Source organism: Sorex araneus, chromosome 3 (genome assembly GCF_027595985.1).
Source record: "Sorex araneus isolate mSorAra2 chromosome 3, mSorAra2.pri, whole genome shotgun sequence".
NCBI lineage: Eukaryota > Metazoa > Chordata > Mammalia > Eulipotyphla > Soricidae > Sorex > Sorex araneus.
The window spans coordinates 49,128,116-49,155,393 of record NC_073304.1 but is presented as its reverse complement, the minus strand read 5'-3'; the positions used below and the strand labels follow the sequence as shown (position 1 = coordinate 49,155,393).

Below are 27,278 nucleotides of genomic sequence, written 5' to 3'. Positions count from 1 at the left end.
TTTAATAAGTAACAACACATAGAGTTGATTTTTACAGTGGTTTTCTTTTTTTGCTTTTTGGGTCACACCCAGCGATGCACAGGGGTTACTCCTGGCTCTACACTCAGGAATTACTCCTGGCAGTGCTCAGGGAACCATATGGGATGCTGGGAATTGAACCCCGGTCAGCCATGTGCTAGGCAAATGCCTTACCCTCTGTGTTATTGCTCTGATTTTTACAGTCTTAGCAAAAGTTAAAAACAGTGATAAATTAGAGATTTTTAAAGAAACACAGAAATAAAGAGAAACCTTGAAAGGAAAAGAAGAAATATGGTTTTAAAAATGCAGCATTGTGTTTTATACAGATAGGAATAAGAACCTGTCAATGAGTAGGAAGGCCCTTGTTCTTGATTAAGTACTTAACTCAGTTGTTAATTACTGAATATTGTTAATATAGTGCTATTCAAGATAATTCTATTTTCATAGAAAGCACAGTTATGAGCAACTACATAATTAGTCTTGAATAAGTATTACAAATGATAGTTTTCTATGAGAACCTCTAATTAAAAAAATTATTTGTCTCTCTGGTTCCTGATCAAGCTGCTTAATGGCCATGATCCCAGAGACTCAGAAACTCAGAAACAAATCTCGAACACAGTGGCTTTTGGCAGAAATGTGACCGAACTCTGCATTAGGTTTCTGGCGCTGGGCCATCCCAGGTGGGAAAAGGTGCCATCCGTCCGCCTGTTCCCCCTGGAGGCTCGATGACCACCATCTTCGAGAGGTCAATGAACAGTCAGGTATGGGCCCGCGTGTCACTGAGAGACACACACGGGGCCTCACAGGATGGGGGTGGAGCCGGCCCTTTCCTCCCCCACCAAGGAGACCCCAAGTCGCTGCCCATGAATGCCCACTCTGGCTCCTGATAAGCTGCTTAATGGCCATGATCCCAGAGACTCAGACAAATCTTGGAACCCAGCGGCTTTTGGCAGAAATCCCTCCTGATTATTAAAATTTTAGAATTACAATATCGCATGACTATTTATAGTCAGCTAGAGAAAACAAACTGTCTAATGTTGCCTTTTTAGCAGATCTTAGTGTTGGGGTAAAATCCCAAAGAATAATGGTGAGTCTGGTGTCAAAATATTGAATGTAATCAAAGTAGAGAAAAAGTAACGTGGAAATCATCTGCCACACAGGTAGGGGGAAGTTGTGGAACAGGGGTATACTGCGGTTTGGTTTTCGGTGGTAGAAAATGTGCACTGGTGAAGGGATGGGTGTTTCATCATTGTATGACCGAGACTTAAACCCGAAAGCTTTGTAACTACTCTCATGGTGATTCAATAAATTTATAAAACAAAAAGTAAGAAAAAAGGGGGCTGGAGTAATAGCACAGTGGGTAGGGCATTTGCCTTGCACATGGCCGACCCAGGTTTGATTCCCAGCATCCCTAAGCACCACCAGGAGTAATTCCTGAGTGCAAAGCCAGGAGTAACCCCTGAGCATTGCCGGGTGTGACCCAAAAAAAGAAAATAAAAAAGAAAAAAATTATAAAATTATTTGTATTCTATTAACGACCTGTATAATAGAGAACTACACAAAAAAGGACCAGTTGAATTTCCAGGGAGTCTTTTGTGGAAAAAGATATAGGCAAATGTTGTGTGGCTAAACTTATGTTCTTATAGTATAAGGCTGCACAAATAAAACCTTCTTATGTAGTCAGAAGGGTCAAACTCTCACTTTAGAAGTTGAGATACAGGAAGAAAGAAAAGTACTATAATGACAGAAAAACAATCAGTAACAGTTTCACCTCTACATTTCTGGAAAAGGAATGGGCAGATCTGATACTAATCTTGGTTATCTCTTAAAAAAATATAGGTTAACCAACGAAGATTCAGAATGGCAGTTTTTTGTTTTGTTTTGTGGTCACAACCAGAGATGCTCAGGACTTACTTCTGTACTCATGCCTGGCAGGGCTGGAGAACCACATGGGGTGCTGGGGGCTGAGCTTGTGCCAGTCATGTGTAAGGCTAGCATTCTACACGCTGAACTATCTCTCTAGCCCCTAGAGTACCAGTTTTAAGAACAGTAATTCTAGTTGAAGAACTAGGATTTTTTAAAGTATCAATGAGTTATCTTATATATTTTATATAAGAATTTTTCTTCACACCCACCCACCAAATTTTTTAAATTGACTGAAAAAAGTAATCAGTTGTCAATTATATGCAGGATAAATATGGTTTAAAGTAGGTCACTATCTGGTTGAAGAAACTCTGGTACATATATACAATGGAATACTATGCAGCTGTTAGAAAAAATGAGGTCATGACGTTTGCATATAAGTGGATCTACATGGAAAGTATCATGCTAAGTGAAATGAGTCAGAAAGAGAGAGACAGACATAGAAAGATTGCACTCATCTGTGGAATATAGAATAATAGACTATAAGACGAACACCCAAGAATAGTAGAAATAAGTACCAGGAGGTTGTCACCATAGCTTGGAGGCTGTTCTCTCACTCTGGGCAACTCAGAGAAGGGAACAGCAAGTAAAATGTGGTTGTTGGTCATGTGGGGGAAAGATGATGCGGGCCAAATATAGACTAGAGACTGAACGCAATGGCCACTCAACACCTTTATTGCAAACCACAACACCTAACCAGAGAGAGAGAACAAAAGGGAATTCCCTGCCATAGTGGCAGGGTGGGGTGGGGGGAGACGGGACTGGGAAGGGGGGGTGGGATGTTGGGTTTACTGGTGGTGGAGAATGGGCACTGGTGAAGGGATGGGTTATCAAACTCTGTAAGGGAGAAACATGAGCACAAAAATGTATAAATCTGTAACTGTACCCTCACGTTGACTCACTAATTAAAAATAAACTATAAAAAAATAATAAAATAAAAAAAAATAAAGTAGGTCACTAATTTATTAAAGAAGTTGATAAATGTATTTTGACCAAAGTTAATGAATTAGAAAATAAACTCTAAGGTCATACAAAAACACTGATTTATACATATTAGACACCAACACTTCCTTACCTCAAAGTCATCGTCATCACCTTCAGTGTAATGTGCATGGTTGTCTGGATTGTTCACTTTGTCCAAGAGTTCAACTGCTAAGGCCCTAGAGAGACCTGGTTGCCCTACAAAAGTATGCTAAATAAAACAAAACTTTTGTAAGTATGCTTTCACATCCTTTGACTTTCAGAAAATCTTATTTGTGCTTATCAATAACTATCAGCTATTGAAAGGAGAAGTGCAAGGGCATATATGCCTTGTACGCAGTAAGGGTTAATTCAGGTTTGATTCTGGCACCCAGTGTGGTCCCCTGAGCCCTGCCAGAAGTAATCCCTGTGCACTTTTGGTGTGGCCCCCAAACAAAAAACAACAAAAAAGAAGGTATACTTAGAGCAAATACAATTAAATATAAGAGAATCAAGTAGTAAAATATTAGAAAACCTATATTTACATACTGTAAAATTAGAGAAGCTTTGTGGTATAGGTTTGTACTATGAATAATTTCTCTACATTAAGTTTTCTAATCTGTATTAATTTATTAAGTTAGACTTTTTTGGTTGTGTTTCCCTGGGCCACACCCAGCAGTGCTCAGGGCACTATCTGCAGTGTTGGGGACTCAACGCAACTGGGGTCAGTTGCATGCAAGGAAAATGCCTTAATCCCTATATGATCTCTCTTCTCATAAAGTTGTAATATTGGTAAAGACAAGGAGCCAGAGTGATAGTACGGTGGATAGGGCATTTGCCTTGCACGTGGACAACCTGGGTTCAATCCCTGGCAACCCTCAGCACTGCCAAGTGTAATTCCTGAGTGCAGAGTCAGGAATAACCACTGAGCATCACTGGGTGAGACCCAAAAAGCAAAAACAAAACATAACAAAATAAAACAATTACAATCATCCATGTTATTACACTGTTGGGAAACAAAAAAATGTTATTTCCATAAATACAGTAAATTAAAAAAAAGCATGTAATCTAATTTGCATACATTTACTTCAGAAAAATGAGACCATATAATTATAAACTGTATGATATTTAATTAGCTTGTTTTTGAGGAGGAGGCAGCCATATCTGGTGGTGTTCAGGGGTTACTATTCCTAGTTCTGTGCTCAGGGTATTACAACTGGTCGTACTCTTGAGTGATTATAAGTGGTGCTGGGGACTGAATGGAGTCAGTTGTGTGCAAGACGAGCACCTTAACCTTTGTACTATCTTTTTTAGCCCCAATATTTAGTTTTTGAGGTAGCTGTAATTATGGATTTTTACTAATAAAAAGTGTCTCACAAATACACACACACAACATTCGATATATATTTACAGACAAAATCAATAAATGCAATTTTAGAGGTCAGCAACATCTTTAAGAGTTTTCTCCAAGGCAAGGACTGGCAAATTGCAGCCCACAGGCAAAATCTGGTACACTGACTCATAGTTTTCTTGGTAATAAAAGTCAAATCCATTTTTGTGTACTGTCTGTTACTGCCTTTAAAGGCCAAGCTGAATAGTAACAGCAGACTGTATCACCACCAAGTCTAGATTTCTCATTTGATATAATATGGAAAGTTTATAAGACATAACTATTATAAGACAAAAAACTATTATAAGACATAACTATTATAAGACAAAAAACTTATAAGACAAAACTAAGTTTATAAGACATGCTATAAGACATAACTATTATTTTTACACTTAAAAATAGAAATACTGGGGGCCGGAGCGATAGCACAGCAGGTAGGGCGTTTGCCTTGCACACGGCCGACCCAGGTTCGATCCCCGGCATCCCATATGGTCCCCCAAGCACCGCCAGGAGTAATTCCTGAGTGTAAAGCCAGGAGTAACCCCTGAGCATCGCTGGGTGTGACCCCCCCCCAAAAAAAATACTGTTGTTCCAGTGCTGTGTCTAATTACTGCATGACTGACTACAGACAATTCTATAATTTCAATGACTTACAGTCAGAAGTCTTTCAGCAGTTGGCCTTTTTTTGGGGTTTTTGGTTAATGCTATTTTGACAAAATTATGGAATGTTGATGACCTTCAAATGAAAAAAAAAGAGAAGTATAAAATATATCACTATCATTAGTTGTTGATGAAAAATTAACTCACAAGCATCCAGAAAGCATGAAATACATGGGTTCTCCCCTTTAGGTTTTTAATACACAAATAAGTTCCCAAACTAAATGCAAAGCAGTGTTTATATCTTGGAAAGCATTGTTTCGGCTCTTATATAAACTACAATTAGTTAACAATGAAGCAACAAAACTTCTAGGAATTGGGGACCTGGCTCAAGTGGGAAGAGCATAAACCTTGCATGTTTAAGGCTCTGGGTTCAACCCCCAGCCACACATGAACCCCCACCTGCCAAATACCTCCAGGTCTGAGCAATGCAGGGTGTAGTCCCTACAACAGTGTTTTAAAATTACATGTTTTTACATGTGTATAAAATACGCGCCTGGCAAGCTACCGAGAGTATCCCGCATGCACAGCAGAGCCTGGCAAGCTACCCGTGGTGTATTTGATATGCCAAAAACAGTAACAAGTCTCACAATGGAGACGTTAGTGGTGCCCGCTCAAGCAAATCGATGAAGAACAGGATGACAGTGCTACAGTGCAGTGCTATATATAATTACACACACATGAGAAACCAAGATGCTTTGTCCTTCTCTAGGGTTCATAATCATGTGTTCCAGGAACCATAGAAAAATCAAAATTCAAAATTATTTTTCCTACTAATATGTATATGTAATATGTAAATGTTTCACTATAGCAAAAGAGCTGGATGGCATGGAGGTAGGCTAGGTATTGTAAAAGATTATATGAACCCTTAAAAGGCCATGGAATTTCTAAGGAATGAGATGAAAAAGAGGGAAGAAATTTTAGCAAAGAGTCTTCCTACCACTTAGACTGTGAAGAGGGCAAAGGAAGAAGACATAAATTAGACAAACCATCTTTTGATTATAATTAATGGGAAAGAGGTATCTATATGATAATCAAGAATCCACTGGAGGTATCTATATGACAATCAAGAATCCACTGCAGAAGGGTTTAGAAAAGGATCAAATAGATGGGCCAATCTCAGTTGCTATAAATTACAAATGTTACAAAACTAGTCTCTGCAAAAAAATAAAATAAAATAAAATCGCTCTGGTGACTTGTAGCAGAGATAACATGGAGTTGGATATTATCTGAAACTGACAAAGATAATTCAATGGTACTAACTGCTCTAGAATCTGATTGTGAATTTATCCATTATAACTAATACTCATTCCTGAATGAATATGCAGTAACTCCTACTATAAGGTCCTCCAATTTAGACATTCATGAATTTAGGGTAACATGTTTCTTGTCCTTACAAAATACAGAATACTAGCTAATATTTGGATATGAATTCCTTGATTTCCACAGTATTTGCCTTTCCCTTCAATCATCATCTGCAAAACGATTTGGTTCCTAAGTCATGTAAAGCATAGGCATGCTAATAAAACATAAAGCAATCATACTTGTAAGATATGGACTGTTTCTTAAAAAAAAAGTGTATACAGAATCTGGAGGTCAGGATGCTGAGATCCCCTTCGAGAAATCCATGTAATCTAGGTGGGGAATTACCGAATTTAAGAATTTGGAAACTTTCATTTATATATTACATAGCTTCTTTTAGTATGTGCAAAGATATCACAGGAAAAATATTGAGTTCTTTTCTTTTTTTGTCTTTTAAAACAATTTCTGACTTCTATCCATCCAATTCAAAATGTCTTGATTGACCTTAAAAATCTTCTTCATTGCAACACAAAGAGAGAAGTATGGAAACAAAGTGATAACATTTTAAAATATTATGGAAAAAAGAGGATCGATTTTGTTTGTCACAGAAAACATTTTCATGAAATGTTTCATGAAAGTAGGTAAGTAATGAAAGTCAAGGAGTACGGGGTAAAAAAAAAGACATAAAATCTTATTATTCATTTTAAATCCTTTCCTCACCAAACCTATTATCCAAGCAGCCAAAAAATCAGTTTGATGAGATCAACAGATCATTAAAAAAGAATTGATTTACTAAAAAAAAGAAAAAATCAGTTTGATGAGATCAATAGATTAAAAAGGAACACTGAATTAGAAAAGAGCGCTATGATTCTTGCCATAGTGTATCTTCAGAAGAACTATTTAATACTTCTGTAAAACCTAACCTGTACAACTTTCAATTGCAAAACTCTTACCAATCTACATATTCTTTACTCACCATTTTGTTTTGTCCTTTAGTTTTGGAGGCTGAAAATTACTTTTTGACATTAAGAAGAGAGCCCTGAAAAACAAATTTTCAGTTAAAGAATACCAAAATGATTTTTATCACTACCTATGCAAATACTGAAGAAAATTTGTATGGAATATAAAAAGTTTAATATATAGTGTATTGTCTGTGAGAATTTTTTAACTACAGAGAATTCTTTTTCTTAAAAATTATTATTTTAATTGAATCACCATGAGACACACAGTAACAAAGCATTTCATGATTGGGTTTTAGACATACAATACCCATTCCTCCACCAGTGTACATTTTCCACTACCAATATCCCCAGTTTCCTTCCTGCCACCACCCCACCCCCAACAGCCTGTCTCTATGCAAGTATTTTCCTTCTTTCTCTCTGTAGAGAATGTTTTTAAACTTAAACTCTTATTCACAAGGCAAAACTATCAAATGCTATTACATTCACTAAACTGTTAATGTTATATATATAATGAGTATTATATCCTATTGTAGCACTGTCATCCCATTGTTCATCAACTGGAGCGATAGCACAGCAGGTAGAGCATTTGCCTTGCACTCGTCTTTCTCGGAGAGCCCGGCAAGCTACCGAGAGTATCCTGCCCACACGGCAGAGCCTGGCAAGCTACCGGTGGCATATTCGATATGCCAAAAACAGTAACAAGTCTCACAATGAGACGTTACTGGTGCTCGCTTGAGCAAATTGATGAGCAATGGGATGACAGTGACAGTGATTACATCCTAAGCATAAATCTTGTAACACAGAGATAATATTATTCTAACACTAAGATGTAAATTTAATTAAAAAAAAACTACAATTTTTCTGGGTATATCAGGCAAATTATCCTAAAATTGATAATCCATAGCTTTTTTTCTCGGATTATTATCTAAATGCAATTTAATTTGCCTGCATTTTACATAACAAATAATATCTAATTTTCTAAAGGTCTAAATTTGTTGGAATTTTTGTATTTTGTTGATTTTTCAAAGTTTCTTGGTATCTGGTGCTTGCTCATAAATAATCTAACTTATCTACAGTTTCTGAAAGAGTTCTGTATATAACCTAGTATGTAAGAATATTTTCCTGTCGATTTTATTTTAAAATTTACACTGCTTAATTCATGTTTCTATTTTGTCCCAATTATAAATTTACTATTGCTTTATTTTTTGCTTTGTTTTGGGGCCACATCCAGAGATGCTGAAGGCTTACTTCTGGCTTTGCACGCAGGAATTAATCCTGCCAGTGCTCACATGGGGATCACATGAGATGCCAGAGACCAAACCCAGGCTGGGCATGTGCAAGGCAAATGCCCGCCACGCTGTACTATTATTCCAGCCCCTACCTATTCCTGTTTGCTTAAAATTCTATATCCTAACACAAACATTAAGGACAATTTGTTTTATGGAAAGCTTCAAACAGTATTTAGAATTTACTACATGTTATCTTACAATAGCAATATTTAAAAATTAATTAAGAGATTTTAGATGAGATTATGCCCTAAATTCCTTATAATACCTTTATTATTCTAACATACATGAAAATGAGTTGTGATACTTGAGTTACTCATTTTCCCCAAGTCTTTATCAACAACTGCATAATATTAAACACCTCATTGGATGAAGATCAAACATAGGTGGCTGAAGTTCTCCAAGCTCAATTGCTGTTATCCCTACTGCCCAGATATCACAAAGCTGGTTGTAGCCCCCATTCTTCTCCACCGCTGCGACTTCTGGGGCCATCCTAGAAGAAATCAGTAAATGCAATAACAGTTTTATGATTTAAAAACAATACAAAATCCATTTTGTTATTCACTATACTATAGGGATAGAGGCTGAAAAGCATTTGCTATGAAGAAAAAATTTTCAACAAAGACTATAAGACACAATACTCTAAAATTATCTAAAAAATATCTTAAATCTTTTCTTGATAGTCATGCTTTAAGGAAAGGTTGCATTGTCTTTATATTCTATTTTGTGAATCTTGTTATATAACATGGGGAAAAGAAAATGAACATGTAAAACCTCACAAAGGTGAGAATAAAGTTCTCAAAGAAAGACTTTAAAAATTAGGGAGAAGGCTGGAGAAAAAGTCCAGCAGATAGGATGTCTGTCTTGCATGTTGCTGACCTGGTTTTAATCCCTGGCAAAGCTCTATCAGGAGTGATCCCTACAGAGCTACAAGCAAGCCCTAAGTGCAGCTAGAATGTGGTCCCAAGACCTTTTATAAAAAACAAACAGAAAATCCACGGTGAATAGTAGGAGAGAGAGAGTGTTGAAATGGCTCGTGGGACTTGCAAATCTAAGACAAAAAAATCTCAGTCTCAGGGCTGCTGCTCCCCATCCAACCCCCAGCCCCCAATATGAAGGTGGTCGTGACTAGTCGTGCTGGTGCTGCAACAAATTCCCGGTCCTGTTATAGGCAGGTGTGTGCAAAATCAAAGGGTATGACCTCTGGTGAGTACAACCAACATATGTAAGTAACAATGCAGCATGTATAGTAGCCCTGGTCCTTACAACATCAAGAGGAAAGGGAAGGTGGGGGAAAAGAAATGAGTTAAAAAAAAAAAAAAGAAAAAATAAGGTGAGTAGGCAGTCTGAACAAGAGTATAAATAAGTATAGGGGGCAGGAAGAGACCAAGGAACCCCTAGAGAGTTGACAGGACATTGCTACTCAAATGTATATATAATTTGTAGACTAGTTACATGGTTTTCACCATGGCCATATATTGCTTGCTAATAGGCTATGAAAATACATCATCCAAATATGATTTTTCCCTATTTCACTATTAATTTATTTGACAGAAGTATCAGTCTATAATAAGTAAAAAACAGAAAAGAATTGGTCCTGCACCACTAATTAGAGGGTTTACAAAGTATTCGGGAAATGAACCTCAGGAAACCCACTAAAAAATTCCACTTTAAGAGCAAATTAGCAAAATGAATGACTGTTGAAGAGGTGAAACCAGAGTTAAGCGAGTTTGACGACTATTTCAAAACTGCATGGGACAAAACACAAAGGACTTCTGTAATGGTAGAGGGGATAGAAAGGAAGGTGTTGACTAAAGAGATAAATCTGTCAAATGCTAGCTGATAAAGAAGTGAAGCTTTTACCAAACAACTAATAAATATGTACGAGTGATGATGCTCCAATTACTTAATTGTTGGAATTATTTGGGAGACAGTGGCTTATAATAATGGCATCTGATGTAACACATTCGGGCATCCAGCGCAGCACCCGAGAGCAATGCATTGGGACACCAAACTGGGCTACAACTCGGTGCTGCTGGGGGTGGATTTTTTTTTCCCCCCCCACCCTGTCTTCCTGCATGGAAAGCGGCGGGCTGGCGGCACCATGTGGCAGGCGCCATCTTCTGATTCCAGACCCACAGGTATTCGGATTTTACTTTGGGGGCTCCCAGGAACTCATGGGAAGGGGGTGTAACCGGCACGCCCTCAGCCCAGATAAACCCGGAGCCGCTGAGCGCGAATCGGACCCTCTGCGCCTAAAGACTTTGAATTCAGAGACTTCTTACAGCAATGCACTGGGACTGTGAGCTGGGCTATGTAATTTCTGGCAGAATTCTCCCTGGACTTTATACAGAAATCCAAAACCGCGCGGACGCAGCACTTAACATTTATAATTGTCAGCAATGTGAATTGGTTCCATTTGAACAGGTCTGACTTGGGGGGGAAACTCCAAATAATAACAGTAAGTTTTTGTTGAAAATATTGAAGGTTTTTAATGTAGCAGCCACCTCTGGACTGTGAACTAAGCAAAAGCCCCACGCTGGCCGACGTGGCGTGGCGTACACCATACTATGAGGCGCAGGAAGGGGGATGAGGGGGAAAAAGAAAAAAAAAAAGGGGAAAAGGAAAAAGAGAAAAAAGAGAGAGAGAGAGAGAGTTATGTCAACTATAGTGAGTTTTGTGTTGAATTATGGAATGTAATCAAGGTAAAGAAAAAATGAAGTGAAATTCATTAGTTATACAGTAGGGGGTAGGGGGTGAGGGCGGGGGGTACACTGGGGTTTCTGGTGGTGGAATATGGGCACTGGTGAAGGGATGGGTGTTTGAATATTGTATAACTGACATATAAACCTGAGAACTTTGTAACTTTCCACATGGTGATTTAATAAAAATTAAAAAATAAATAAATAAATTTTTACAACTTGAAAAAAAAAATAATAATGGCATCTGAAGTTATGAAACTCAGGGGCTAGAACAAGAGTACAGGGGGTTAGGTGCATGCTATGTATGCAGTCAACACTGGTTTGTGTCTCAGCTCACGGTCCCCATCCCCCCAGCAACACCAGGTGCAAATCCTTGGGCGCTTGTATTAGACTCCTCATCTGGTTGACAGGAGTTGCCAAGAGGGGTCTCCAGGCTTCCTGAATATCCTTTAGAAAGTCCCCACACCTCTCTTCCCGAAAAAAACCAAACAAGTTATGCAGCGTTAGGGCTACTGCTAGGGGCAAATAGTTTATTTGTTTAATGATTACTATTTTAAAGTGAATATTTATATTGAAGATCCAATAGGTAAGTAAAAGTTGCTTTCATATGCACTGTGGCTTTCAAAAACATAACACAATGTCTCTCAACTTAGGTGTAGCAAAGGATATATAATATATATGCTAAAATGTCAACATCTAGTGGTAACTGTTACATGTAAGTAATATTATAGTAATAAGTACAGGAGTAAAGAGAAGAAAATGATCATCATACCCTAAGATGACTGAAAGAAAATTTCATAGAGGGAAGCAGCTAAGATGAAACCCAGAGGAAGTACATGGGTTTATCTCTGTCCACTGGAATCAGTGGAGGCTAACAGAGCACCATGAATGACCAGGGCTAATCCATTTTTTGGCTCTGTGGAAAAATGAACTATGAGAAGACAGATATAACGTATGCCATTCTTTAAGTAAGGGCAGGAATTAAGATAGACACAGAAGAAGCGTATATCAAGGAGGCAAGAATAGCTGGTATAGTTAGGGTAAAAGGAACTGACAATTTAACCACAAAAGTGTTCACAGGAGAGGACAGTCACAAAACAAACTGAGGAAGGAAATGGGCATGCAATGAAGGAAATGCTAGATGTAGTCTAACTCACCCACGGTTCAACTTTCTATTCAATATTATTGGAGCTTTTGTTGTTAAAAGCCGTGTGCTGACTAAAGAGAATTTATGAATATACAAAAAATTATAAAAGAAAATAAGTCAAACATGATCCCAAACAGTTACTGCTTCACATATTTTCTCCATAAATTTAAAACATACGTCTTCAAAATTAAAAAAAGCATTTTATTACTAAGAAATACTATGCTTAATCTGTTTTGTGATTAATGGTATATCATGGAATCCACTCACTGAGTTCATATTTTACAATATTTAATATGGTAGACTATTTTTAAATTGTTTGGTTTTGGCTACACCCAGAATTACTCCAAGCTCTGTGTTCAAGGATTAACTCCTAGTGAGATCAGGGGACCAAAAGTGGTGCTGAGGAACAAACCTGGGTTAGCTGCAAACAAGGCAAGCACTCTGTCTGCTGTACTACTATCTCACTGATCCCTGTTTTTTTTATATTTATTGGCAATTATTTCCATTAATTATAATGAATGCCCATATTATCTTTAACCAATGTAATGGTTAAAGATGCATATGTAATTTTCCCTCAATTTTTCATAATTAGGGGTTAAATTATTTATTATTTTTTAGGGGGATCACACTGAGCAGTGTTCAGGGCTTACTCCTGGCTCTGTACTCAAGCATCCCTCCTGGTGGGGAACCATCTGGAGAGGTGCTAGGGATTAAGTCTTGGCCAGCAACATGCAAGGCAAGTACCCTACCTGCTGTACTACTTCTTTAGCCCCTAGGGCTATTTTTTTAGAGGGGCTATACCCAAAGCTCCTGAGATGAGTAATGGTATAGGATATACTGAACACAGGGCCTAAACCACCAGTGTACATTTTTTATTATTAAAGTACTGTGATAATGCTCTTCACATAAAATTTGTAGTGCCTCTGATATATTGAGAGGCAATACAAACACACCAAAAATTAAATGCCAAGTATCTAAACTGCCTTTGAAAACTAAACATTATTGCCAAGTATCTTTCAAAACTAGTCTATCAATTTCTTTTACTGTATAATAATTAATAACTGATAATGCATAATAAATAATACCCATGATTCCAAAAATTTTCCAACTTAGCATGAAAAGAATGGCATGGTTCATTTAATTTCCATTTCTGGTCATCACTGGGAGACATCCTTTTAATATTTCATGATATTTTTATAATCTGCTTCTAATGAAATATTTAAGAACCTGTACATTAAAGATATCAAAGGCTTGCCATATTTTAGCTGGTAATATTTTTGTGTGTGTGTGGTTTTTTAAATTTTATTTTTTTAATTGAATCACAGTGAGATGCACTATTATAAAGTTGTTCATGATTGGCTTTCAGTCATATAATGTTCCAATACCCATCCTTTTACCAGTATACATTTCCCACTGCCAAGAATTGGCTTTTGAATTTAACTGTATGAAGGAACTGTGGTTTACAAGGTTACTGATTGTTGAGTTTTAGGCATCTAGTATTTCATCATCAATTCCACCACCAGTATCAACTTCCTTCCACCAGTGTTCCCTTATTCCATCCCCACCCTAACCTCACTTTTCAACTTGACAGACACATTACAAAGTTCCAGAGGTTGCAGCTTAGATCTCATATTCTCAGTTTTGTTGAGTCTGTGTTTTAGATATATGACTGTAGCACTCATCTATATCACCAATATAACTGAAGTCCTGACCACTGCTCAACCACTACTTCCCATTCTCCTCTCCTCATCCCCCCTCGATTTTATTCCTTCTCTGTCCTCCTGTCTAACCACTTGGGTTTGAGTGATCTAGGTATCCTGCACTACAATACATTTCCTCATCCAGCATTCTATATACCACAGATACATGAAATTACCTTGTGTTTATCTTTCTTCTAGCTTACTTTACGCAACATGATAAATTAATAACTGTTCAGAATATGCAAACCCAGGAAAAAGAACCTTACAACTAGTACTGGGAGGTTTAAGCTGGTAATATTTTAAAATTTCTTGCTTTTAATTAATTTTATTTAATCTGATAGACATGTATAACTGGTTGGCCACAGACAGTTCAAAGCAAACATCTTACCTATCTCTCCAGACCCTATAATTTTAAATATTCAAGTAGTTAAAAATCTCAATTTTCTCTTCTAACAATTTTGTTTTTATGCCAAGAAAGGGTTACTCAACTCTTTCTGATTTTGGGGTCATGCCTGGAGGTAATCAGAGCTGACTCCTGGCTCTGGTTCAGGGATTGCTCCCAATGGGGCTTGGAGAACCATATATGATTTTAGGGATTAAGTCTGTCTCAGCCGTATGCAAAGCAAGTACCTTACTACTATCACTGGCCCCAGGGTTACTCAACTCTTAATGTCACTAATAGCTCCTTAGGTTGCAATTTTATATTTAATTATTTCCATAATTTTAGTGCTATTTTATAAAAGTAATTTTACATTTTTCCAATGATAATTCAACACCATATAAAGAGTCCAACTTTTTACATAAATTTTAATGTTATCTTTTATAATGTTAAATTATTTTACATATGAAGGTTTATTATTGTGCTTTTGAGTCCATTTCAATCCAGTGACTTGAATAATAAAAGCACTGTTTTAGAAAGATTAGTTTGTCAATGACTGGTAGAGTAAATCAAAAGTAGGGTGCTTGTTGAAGTACTACGAGTAGGATTAATTTTTAGAATCAGAAAGAAAAGTTCAAGATTAAAACTGAAAGTAACACTAGAAGAAAGGGTAAGGAAACAACAAGAAAATGTCCTAACGCCCATTTATCTGAACATCTCACACCAATGACTCCTCTCAATACAAGATCTCAGGGATTATCAGAATGATTAGCACTTCAGCAGAGGAAAAGCTGGACAATAAGTATGAGCATCAAAGTTCCCTAGCATAATAAGAACTAAGACTATCAAGGCATAAAGCAAAAGTTCAAACTTATGGGGGAAAAGGTGACTTTGTATCAACATTGACTACTATGAATGTTGAAAACAGGAAAGGCACAAAATTGAATCATAATGTCTTACCAATAAGGGGTGCCAATGAAAGATTTTCTCTTAGCAATTGTAGCTGTTATTTTTGCAGCAACACCAAAATCAGCTGAAGAACAAAAAAAAAACCGAATATTTCATTTTTTTTTCAGTAAAACTACTTCTAAATTTAACCCTTAAGCATGGCATTATTAAATAATTCTAATAGCAAACTTAGAGAACTGCATATAAATGGAACACCCAAATCTCTTCTTTATAACCAAACTCAATGAAAGAAAATAAAACACATTTTATTTTGATGAATTTTGGGGGAACAAAGCACAAAACACCCACCTGAATTCTTTTTTGTTTTGTTTTGGGGTAACACCTATCAGTGCTCAGGGCTTACTCTTGGGTCGGCACTCAGGTTTCACTCCTGGCAGGGCTTGGGAGACCATTCGGGGAGCCTGGTATCAAATCCTGATAGGCTGCGTGAAAAGCAAGCACCCTACCCACTGTACTATGCTATCACTCTGGCCCTTGCATTCCATTACCTCTAACACAACTAGGCCATTGTGTTATTAAATTTAATAAGGCCATTGACTATTAAATTTGTCAAACAGTAATTTTCTTATTTTTTTTTTTGTTTTGGGGCCACAACTGCTGATTCTGGGTGGCTACTCCTTGCCTCAGTGCTCAGGAGTCACCACCAGTAGTGTTTAGGGTAGTGATCAAGATTGTGCCTGGATCCCCTAAATGCAAATCATATGCTCAGCCTGTGTAGCTATTTCTCTGGCTCTGAAACATAATTTCTTAAAAAGTTCTTTTCCTATGCGTAATTTATATCTACTTCTTCCTTTATATAGGGGACATCATCCACATTGTCAGGAGTGTGGGGGCCCCACACCCCTGATAATGCTCAGCCTGAAGGTTTGGGCCTGGCAGTGTGGATCTTGGGCCTGGCAGTGAGCAAAAGCCACCAGAAGCTACACTTAGTAGTGCTGCAGCGAGGGTGGGACAAGTGATGACGGGGATCGAACACAGGGCCTTGTAGCACATGCAAAACAAAAAAAAATAAAAATAAAAATACTGTTTGACAAATTTAATAGCACCAAAATGCTGGCCTAGTTGCGTTAGAGTAATGGAATGCAGGGGCCAGAGTGATAGTATAGTACAGTGGGGAGGGTGCTATTATTTGAACTATTTCCCCAGCCCAGTATATAATCTTTTGGATTCAAAATGATTCAAAATGAAATATATATACAATTCACCTGATGCAATGGAATAACCACCATTCAGATTGTACTCTAATTCTTAATTTCAATAACTAAAGTTCCACAAGTACAGTTATCATGTAGCACTCTTTTCTGAAACCGAGTTTGCAATTTTTCTAATACAAATAATTTTATGATTACTACTTCTATGAGGGTTGTGGTGATGGCGCAAAGGACTGGAGAACATGTTCTGCATGCAGGAAGCCTAGGTTCAATCTCCAGCACAGCACGGCCCCTGAGCAACCCCTGAGCACCGAGTACTTATCTGAGTAGCCCTCATCCTCCAAAAATTCTTCCATTTTTAGGATTAAAACTTTAAACTGAGTCCCAGAAATAAAATTACTGGGTCAAAAGAGCAACATTACTGTGTCTCTTATAAAATGGTCTAATGCTCATTTAAAACTGAACTTTTAATTTTTTCAAAATAGCTTTTAGGAACTGGAAATAACATACCTAATTTTACATCACCATGATCTGTCAATAAAATATTTGCACCCTAAAAACAAAAAACCAAATACTATTAAATTAGCATCATAATTTTTCCTATAAAATTAATATTTTAAACAATTTAAACAAACTTACTTTGATATCTCTATGCATTTTGCCTTTAGTGTGCAGATAAGCAAGACCCTAAAGTAAAAATAAAAAAAGTTAACAAAAATGGCAAACTTGACCACTTTATACTTAAACTCTTACTGAATTAAGAAAGAATACAGTATTTTTTGGGAGGTTGTAAAAATAACCTAAGTGAGTTTCTTTTATTAACCAATGTTTACTTTTAAGTATCTTATTCATTTTCTGGAAAAAAGAATCACCATCACAATTCAAAATAATGGACATATTGATACCTCTCCGAGTTCCTAAATAAATCATAAGTTGGCTTTGAGTTATCTAGTTTTTGATCATCTTTTGGTTTTTGGGTCATAGCCAGAGAGGTGCTCAGGGCTTACTACTGGCTCTGTGCTCAGAGATCACTTCGGAATGGGTTTGGGAAACAAAAGGGGGTTCAAGGGAAGAGCACTACTATGCGCTGAAGTCATCTCTCGAGCCTCTATCTAATTTCATGTAAACACAACTCATATAGTATATATTTTTAATACTAAATGGCTTCTTTTATTCACAGCTCTTGAGATTCCTTGCTAATACATCTTTATTAGTCTCCAGTTTGTCTTTTCACTATCTTACAGTGTCTCTTGAAGACAGATGTTTTTAATTTTGAGGAACTGAAACTTACCAAGTTTTTATTTTATAGATCATGCTTTCCGTGCTATGACTGAAATGCCTCGCTTAACTCAAGGTGGCAACATTTTTCCTATGCTTTCTTCTAGAGTTTCTAGGTTTTAGGTATTATATTTAGTTTCTGATAAAATTTGTAAACTTCTACATGTGGAATGCATATGCTAAAATTGTTAACATACAGGTGTTCAACTATCTTCATATCATGTGTTAAAAGTTTAAGATTTCTCCACTAAGTTGTCTTTTTACCTTTGCCAAAAATCAGCAATCCATGTATGTGTGTGCATTTACTTCTAGTTCTTCTATTCTATTCAACTACTTGTCTACCTTATGCCCGTATCATTGTGTTTTGATCAGAACAATTTTATTTGACTTGAGATTGCTACTATTAGTTCTCAAATTGTGTTCTTTTGAAAGTTATTTTAGGGGCTAGAGCAATAGCACAGTGGGTAGGGCGTTTGCCTTGCAAAAGGCCGACCCAGGTTCGATTCCCAGCATCCCACATGAGGTCTCCTGAGCACCACCAGGGGTAATTCCTGAGTGCAGAGCCAGGAGTAACCCCTGTGCATCGCCCGTTGTGACCCCCCAAAAGAATGCTATTTTAATATTTTTAAGTCTGCTACATTTCCAAAGGAATTTTAGAATTAGCTTAACTGTTCCTACAAAAATGAAATTTTCAAGTGCTTGCTAAACACTTGCTCTGTCTCTTCAGATGATCATGTAGGTTTTTCTCTTTTCTGTTAATTAGTCAACCTGAAATGATTTCTGACTGTTAAATCAACACTGCATTCTAGGAAAAACTCTTTGTACATTTGTTAACATAAAACTGTTCATAATATGGAGTACTGAAAAATCCTGCATTCGTTTCACATTTACAGATTGTTATAATATCCCCTCATTCCTAATACTGGTAATTTGTGATTTCTCATTATTTTTTTCTAAGCAAACTGGCATAAATTTTATTGATCTTTTCAGAGGATCAGATTTTGGTTTCACTGATTTTATATTTTTTGCCTTTCACCTATTCCCACTCTGTACTTATTGTTTTCTTTGTTTGATTTGCTTCTATTATTTATAATTTCTTAAAATGAAAGCTGAGGATATTGGCTTCAGAACTCGATTTTTTGGTCACACCCGGCGATGCTTCTGGCTCATGCACTCAGGAGTCACTCCTGGTGGTGCTCAGGGGACCATATGGGATGCTGAGAATTGAACCTGGGTCAGTTGCCTACAAGGTAAACGCCCCATCCACTGTGCTATCGCTCCAGCCCCCAGAACTTGCTTTTTAAATATAGGGATAACACAGTAAAATCTTCCTTCCTTTTAACAATACCACTTCCATTGCATCTCATCCCAAGTGCTGTGTTTCCATTTATGTGATTCAGAATACCTTTTAGTTTCTCTTCTAATTTTTCACTTGACCTGTTAAATAGTTAACAGTGTCTTACCTCCACAGACTGATACATTCCATAAATATTTCTCTTAAGTTAAGAAAATAAATTATCACGGAATATACAGTGTATGACTTAAACCTTTTTGTTTTGTTTTGGGACCACATATGTCTATGCTCAAGGCTCACTCCTAGTGGGTTCAGGGGGACCATGTTGGGTACTGGGATCCAATCTAGATGGGCCATGTGCAAGGCAGTGTCTTATCTACTATATGATCTCTCTAGTCCCTGATTTAAACTTTTAAAAATATACTGAGAGTGTTTTATGGCCCAAAATGTGGAACATTTTGACACTAGAAAAGTATGCATATTCTGTAATCGTTGGAGAAGAATGATAGAAAAAGTGGTTTGAGTATGTGATTCTCCATATCCTTACTGGTTTTCTATTTCTTCTTTAGGGATTGTGTGAGGGATGCTAAAATATCTGACTATAATTGTACACTGGTCTATATTTCTTTTAGTTCTATTGCTTTGCAAAGGTTTTTGAAACTCTTCTTAGGGGCAACAACACATGGGTCCTCATGCCTTTTGACAAAATTACTTCTTTAATATAACACTTGCTCTAATGTCTACTTTGTCTGATATTAGTATTGCCATTACAGCTTTCTTTTGAATAGTTAGTATGACATGTTTTAAAAACTTTTTTGCTTCATGCATGACGCCTGTCCGAACAGCATGCATGAAGGTACCGGCAGAGGAACCCAGGTGTGTGTAATCCCATCAACGGTCAACATCCAGAGACTTAAAAGCAAGCTCTCAGAAGAGAGTGATGCAGAGAGTCTCTTGCCCGCACGCCTGGCTGTCTTCCCCGGGGGCCCCTCGGAGGGGATGGGCTCCAGCTTCCCTCCCCACCGCACCCCAAGCTCCCGGCGGCTGAAGACCACTGGAACCTAGCTGCAGCCATACTGGAGGCTCCTCTCTACACGTTTGGACAGGCCTCATGCATGAAGGTACCGGCAGAGGAACCCAGGTGTGTGTAATCCCATCAATGGCCAACATCCAGAGAGAAACTTAAAAGCAAGCTCTCAGAAGCACGTGGCCGCAAGCGGCCTCGCAATATCTTTGTCCTACTTCTCCCTCTAGGAGAAACTGGCAATCTTCTGAGAGTTTCCTGCCCCCATGGGACAGCCTTACAAGCTCCCCATGGTGTATTCATATGCGAAATCCAGTAACAAGCTGGATCTCATTCCCCTGACCCTGAAGAGCCCCCAGTGCAACATCGTTAGGAGGGCCAAGTTGAAATAGACTCCTAAGATCTCAGGGAAAGGACGAAATGAGATGTTGCCGGGCCCGCCGGAGAAATCGGTGATGAACGGGATATTGTGGTTGATTGATTTTGATTATTTTTTGCTTGCGACCCAAACCCAAGGTCTCTGAATTGCAAGGCAAGTGCTCTACTACTGAGTGATATCCCTGACTTTTTAAAAACTTTTGGCCTATTTGTGTCTTCACAAAAGTATGTATTTTATCAGGAAGAGTCTATTTAGGTCTTCCCACCCCCTCCCCCCAATTCTGGCACTCTGTTCCTTTTTTTCAGAAGTTTCTATTTGGGGGCCACACCCACACTTAGTATCTCAATTTAAAGGTAGCAAAATTCATGAACAAAGCAATAGCTAATTTCTTGATGAGTAGTCCAGGGGCACTAAAAATAAAATTGGGAGAAATACTGAAGGTTCTCAACCTACTTTAAAATATTACAGTTCTCACAGGCTGTGAAATAGCAAATCTTCATATACTACATTTACCAATCTTGAAGATATCCTACTACTATTTATTAACTATAACATATCAGTTATGCTTTCAGAGAAATTGAGGATATGCTAATTCTCATTTCAGGAGAAATGATAAAAGCCCTCATGTCTTGGTGCAAAAGCAGGTTGCTTTTACCGCATAAAACTGAAGGAAAAGCTAAGACAACTTAACACAACTAAGAAGCCTAGAGATTGACTCAATTTACACTTCTGGCTTTCCTCTGCTCTAAAGCAATTGATGACAAGCCTCTATGAAGAGTACCAAACATCAACTTTGTGTAGATCATTCTTTTAAATAAACTTTTGTGACTCATTTATGAAAGAAATAACTAGCCTTACAATACTTTAACGTGAGAGTCTTTAAAATAACAAGAAAAAAAATCATCTGGCTTACTCTTTTTTTTTTTTTTTTTGGTTTTTGGGTCACACCTGGCGATGCACAGGGGTTACTCCTGGCTCTGCACTCAGGAATTACTCCTGGCGGTGCTCAGGGGACCATATGGGATGCTGGGATTTGAACCCGGGTCGGCCGCGTGCAAGGCAAACGCCCTACCCGCTATGGTATCACTCCAGCCCCTGGCTTACTCTTTTACTTTGGAGTAGATCATTTGAACTATGAAAGAGCAATTGCCATTTTTTTTTTTTTTTTTTTTGCTTTTTGGATCACACCCGGCGATGCACAGGGGTTACTCCTGGCTCTGCACTCAGGAATCACCCCTGGCGGTGCTCAGGGGACCATATGGGATGCTGGGAATCGAACCCGGGTCGGCCGCATGCAAGGCAAACGCCCTCCCCGCTGTGCTATCGCTCCAGTCCCAGGAATTGCCATTTCAACTATGTAAACAAAAGCAGTACCTGTAAAGTTTCTCTGCACACATAAGCTATTTGCAATTCAGATAGTGGTCCAGTAACTAGAAAGAAAGAAAAAAATGACTGTTATATATTTGATATGAAAGATTAAAAATGTCTACTTTTTAATGAAAGATTAAAAATGTCTACCACCCCAAATCAGCAGGAACACTTTGGACAGTAAAGATAATTTAATTCTACCACCACCACCAACCCCGCCTACCATCATAGACTTATAGACTCAAGTTAAAAATAAAGGGTTTAATTCTATTTTATTAGTGATTTTAATGAACAGTTGCTGATCTATCATCTGTTTTAACTGCCGTGCAGTCAAAGTGGCTGTCGCCCAAGCACTATGCAATGAATGTCTGGAGATACAAAGACTGTTTTTCCCCAATACCGATGATGCAGTTTGAAAGTGTTGCTTGTTTTAGTAGTCTCCGAAAGTTAAATAAAGTCAGCTTGTAGATCATGAAAAAAAGGTTCAAAAACCTTCTAAATATATTACTGAATGACTTCTTACAGCCATGTACAGAAAAAAAAAAAAGGTAGAGGTTTAAAACTGTCTGAATGCTGGCAGAGGGCCCTGGACCACCTGGGCGCTGCTTAGGAAGCTTTTCACCCCACCGAAAAGAGGGGAAAAATCTGGATTGTACAAGTTCTCTTGGATTTCCCAGTACAGGCTGCAGGATATTTGAATAAGTGACAAAAATGGAAATTTAGATTTATTTTATTCAATGTACCAGTAGTAAAGCAAAAGAATGTAAAACTGAAAATCAAACACTAATATTCCAGGTAAACTGGAAAAGTCAAACAATAATTGTTATAGTCAAAGTCAGTTTTGAAATGTAAAGTTAGATTAATAATACCATGGTAAATATCTTGAAGCGATCCACCACCACAATATTCCATACAAATCCACAGTTTTTCCCGGCTAAGAAGAAAAAGAAAAAATATTATATTAGCTAATATTTCTCCATCACAGATATGCTCTAAAGGTTTTCACTCCTCTATATGCAAAGGTTTAGAGTGGACAGTAATGCATAACAGAAAATTGCCCTGGTAGTCTCTCAACAAGATACAGAAAAGCTTATGAACTTCAGTGTTGCTACTATCAAATTAAATGATTTAGCATATGCTCAACTTTATAAAATAAAATTCTTGTAATTGCAATATTCAACAAAGGTTGTTGGGAAATGTATAAGCCCTGTCAATAAAAATTATTTAATAAAAACAATTCAATAAAAATTGAGAAACTTTAGGCAATTAAAAAGTGTATACACTTAACAGAACTTACATGAGAGAATGAAAGACAGTAGAAATTAGAATATAAAATATGAGAAAGGCAGGTGCATTTTATTTTTACCTGAGATAGCTTCCAAAGTAGGCAACAATATTGCAATGTTTACATTCTTTAACCATAAAGATTTCTTGTTGAATCAAAGAAAAATCATCTCCTGAAAAACATAATAAAAGCAACCTGATCACCACATTGCACTCTGAGTTTCTATGTATGCGGTTAAGCAAGAAGAAAGACTTTTCTAGAAGCCAATGTGTAGGGGGCCATGTATCCCAACAGTGCTAGAGGTGGTCAGGTACAGGTCACTCCTTGCAGTTCTCAATTGGGTGGGAGCCATGCAGTGCTAGGGGTAAAACTCAGTGTTTCCAACATGTTTAGCAAAAACTCTACCCCAATGCCAAGAATTATCCCCGACCCTGGCCTTTATTTTGGTGCCTCCTCTGCGGTGCTTAGGGACAGGTTGGGGAGGGGGCAATGGGAGCTATTCCCTGTGACACACGGCTGGTAGTGAGGGCCTGGATGTTCAGAGTTTGAGCTAACTGATGGTGGCATTGCTTAAGCTTGGCAGTGCTCAAGATCCACTATGCTGGGGGACACTTTGGAGCCGGGGAATCAAAACCTAGATCCTCTTGTGCACTGCTTTGTGGCCTCCTGAAAAATGCACAATAGGTTAAACTAAAGGGGTTCAAGTGCTTGCCTTGCACTCAGCCAACTTCAATTTGATTACTAGCACCACACATGATTCCTCAAGCAATGCCAGCAAAGATCCCTGAGCCCAGAGCCAGAAGTAAGCCTTGGGCACCACCGAGTGTGGCCCAAACTCCACTCCCAAACACAAAAAGGCACCAAAACTCTGGCCAAGTGTGTGATCCTTGGTAAACATGTGAAGCCAGAGGGACCCCCAGTGGAAACTTGCAATCAGAGTGTGTACAAGAACCACAACTGCACAGTGGGGTCCTGATAGCACCTTGGCTCAATCTGGTGAATAAAATAACCAGATGTGTGATTCCCATAGCTAAGCATGTCTGTGACTGTCACAATAGCAAAGGGAAGCAGAAAACAGTAAAAAACAGTCAGTGGGATACAAAACTAATTTAAAATCTGTCTGTCATCCCGTTGCTCATCGATTTGTTCAAGCGGGCACCAGTAATGTCTCTCACTGAGAGACTTATTGTTACTGTTTTTGGCATATCCAGTACACACAGGTAGCTTGCCGGGCTCTCCGAGAGGGGCGGAGGAATTGAACTCGGGTTGGCTGCGTGAAAGGCGACCGCCCAACCACTGTGCTATCGCTCCAACCCAACTTAAAATCATATTAGAAAAATATACACAGCAAAGGGAAAAACTCAGAAACTAGCCTTACATGACCATACAAAAAAAAATTTCATATAAATCAGAGATATGTTTTCCTGATATTTCTAATTTCAATCATGTGCTTCCAGCTGACTAGCTATCAGGTTTTCATGACCCTTCCTCAAATTAGATTAATTTGTTAGACTGGCTCACAAAACTCAGGAAACACATTTACTCCCCAGAAGACTAATTTATTACAAAGGCTCAGGAATAACCAAAAGGGAGAGATGCATATAGAAAGGTATGGGAAAGGACAGAGAACTTGCCCTGTGTTCAAACCCTGTGCCTTTTGAGATTTTAATGGAGGCAGCTTCTTCACATGAGAATGACTGATTAACTCATAGGCCATTAGTGCCTGAACTTAATCCCTGGACTCCTTCACCTCCATGAAGGTTAGGGAATGGGGATGGAGTAGAAGCAAGAGACACTCCAATCTTCTTCACATAAGCAACTTTCCAGTCTCATCACTGACTCTTTCCAAAGGTCGTCTCATTCACAGAACAAGAGACCCTTAACTCTCAAGGGCTTTGGGAGTATGGACTATTGAATGAAGACCAAATATACAAGAAAAATTTATCTGGTTCTCTCAATAGCTAAAAAACATTCACTGTCACTGTCATCCCAATGCTCATCGATTTGCTCGAGCGGGCACCAGTAATGTCTCCACTGTTATTGTGAGACTTGTTGTTACTGTTTTTGGCATATCGAATACGCCATGGGTAGCTTGCCAGGCTCTGTTGTAAGGGCGAGATACTCTCGGTAGCTTGCAAGGCTCTCCAAGAGGGGTGGAGGAATCGAACTCGGGTCTTCCGCGTACAAGGCAAATGCCATACCCGCTGGGCTATCACTCCAGCCCCTAAAAAACATTAATTCTTATAAATCACAAGATCAGAGAATTAACAGCATTAAACAATGAGGTTGTTGTGTAGCTAATAGTTACTGAGTGCTGACTTTATGTTAAGCATTGGAAATGTGTTGATATAAATTTAAACAAGAGCCAATGTTCTCTGGGGGTAAGGGTATCAGAAAATAAAACACATATGTCAAGAAGTGCAAAGTGGGGGCTGGAGCAATAGCACAGCGGGTAGGGCGTTTGCCTTGCACGTGGTCGACCCGGGTTCGATTCCCAGCATCCCATATGGGGTGCAGAAATCATCCCTGAGCACTGCCAGGGGTGATTTCTGAGTGCAGAGCCAGGAGTAACCTCTGTGCATTGCCCGGTGTGACCCAAAAAGCAAAAAAAAAAAAAAAACAAAAAAACAAACAAACAAAAAAAAAAAACAAAAAAAAAAGAAGTGCAAAGTGGGACTGGAAAGACAGTACAGTGGATAGGGCATCTGCCTTGCATGCAGCAAACTCTGGCTCAACCTCCAGCACTTCATGTAGCCTCACACACTCTGCCAGGAGTAATTCCTGAGCACAGAGTTAGAAGTAACCCCTGAGCATCACTGGATGTGCCCCCTCTCCCCCAAAAAAGAACTAAACACAAAGAAGAAAAATTAACCAAAGCTTAGAATAGAAAATGATGAACCTAAACATTATTTTTCAAAGAATGAGTGGTCAGGAAGAGTTTTCTGTCAAGGGGATACTTGAAAAATCTGAAAAGTCTGTGAGGTCAAACAAGTACCTAATAGAACAGAATTCCTGGCACAAAGAACAGCAGGCATGAAACCTTAAAAGCAGGAGTGTGGCTGTCATGTTAGAAAATAGAAAGAAATCCAATGTTTCTAATAAAGCCAAAAAGGTGGTAAAGATGAGATCAGAGGAGATGATGGCTTTTTTTTTAAGCCACTAATTTTCTGCCCATTCAATGATTTGGAATTCTTTTCTGAGCAGAATGGCAAACTTCTGAGCATTTTTAAACAAGTGAGTCCAGGATCTTATTTTAGTTTTAGAAAGACTGCTGTAGCTATTGTGATGAGAACATACTCAGCATGGTGCATGGGAGGAGGGGGGTTGGAAGTAATATCAAAGATGAAAGCAGGGAGATCATGCTCAAGCTGAAGTGACCTAAATGAAGGACCAGCTAAAAAGAGACAAAATGGAAGGAGTCTGGAAGTGGAGCTTAGTGAAGATAGAAATACTTATTTTTAAAAAGTTATACAGGTGGGGTCAGGAGATAGTACAGGGGTTACAAGCACAAGCCCAGCATGTGCCATGCCCAGGTACAATCACCCACACCACATGGACTCCTGATTATCACTGGGTTTGGGCCTGGAGGCCCTGAGCACTGCCAGGGTGGCCCTAGTAATCCCCGGCACCACATCCTTGGGCCTAATAATGACCAGCTCAGCTGGTCAAGTATGACCAGGAGTGTCCCCGACCCGCTGCCTCCCTGAACTGGGAGGTCCTATCCATGCAGAAAAGTTGCACGGGTGATTTTCATTCACTTTCCTTCCCCTGAGATTGATTCCAATTTTTAGTAGCCCACTTAAAGTTATTCAAGTTATCAAGCAGTAGATCCTGTTAAGAGCTACTTAAAGCAGTCTGTTTCCTAAGCACAAAATCTACTGTAATTGTTAAGTCCCTAAAATTTATGTGACATTAATGTGACAATATTTTACAGAAGTCTACAAAGTTAACTAATACCATCAAAATATTCTACACACACACACACACACACACACACACACACACACACACATTCAAAAAGTATATACATTTGGGAGCTGGAGTGATAGCACAGCGGGCAGGGCATTTGCCTTGCACGCAGCCAACCCAGGTTCGAATCCCAGC

General features: G+C 38.4%; 1 protein-coding gene across 3 annotated transcripts in view; it reads right to left on the bottom strand.

The window, feature by feature from the left end:
• MAP4K5 (mitogen-activated protein kinase kinase kinase kinase 5) overlaps nucleotides 1-27,278 on the bottom strand; it is a 99,442-nt gene that overhangs the window by 38,886 nt on the left and 33,278 nt on the right. For 2 of the 3 annotated variants that reach the window (XM_055132907.1, XM_055132908.1), the window contains exons 4-13: nucleotides 23,256-23,346; nucleotides 22,759-22,823; nucleotides 21,896-21,951; nucleotides 17,186-17,233; nucleotides 17,057-17,099; nucleotides 15,387-15,459; nucleotides 8,860-8,991; nucleotides 7,227-7,289; nucleotides 4,946-5,027; nucleotides 3,017-3,133 (exon numbers count right to left, since the gene is read on the bottom strand). In XM_055132907.1, coding sequence (XP_054988882.1) covers nucleotides 3,017-3,133; nucleotides 4,946-5,027; nucleotides 7,227-7,289; nucleotides 8,860-8,991; nucleotides 15,387-15,459; nucleotides 17,057-17,099; nucleotides 17,186-17,233; nucleotides 21,896-21,951; nucleotides 22,759-22,823; nucleotides 23,256-23,346 — 770 coding nt within the window. Of the gene's footprint in view, nucleotides 1-3,016; nucleotides 3,134-4,945; nucleotides 5,028-7,226; nucleotides 7,290-8,859; nucleotides 8,992-12,357; nucleotides 12,419-15,386; nucleotides 15,461-17,056; nucleotides 17,100-17,185; nucleotides 17,234-21,895; nucleotides 21,952-22,758; nucleotides 22,824-23,255; nucleotides 23,347-27,278 lie in introns of those variants that run through there. The other variant, XM_055132909.1, reaches the window with a different exon arrangement.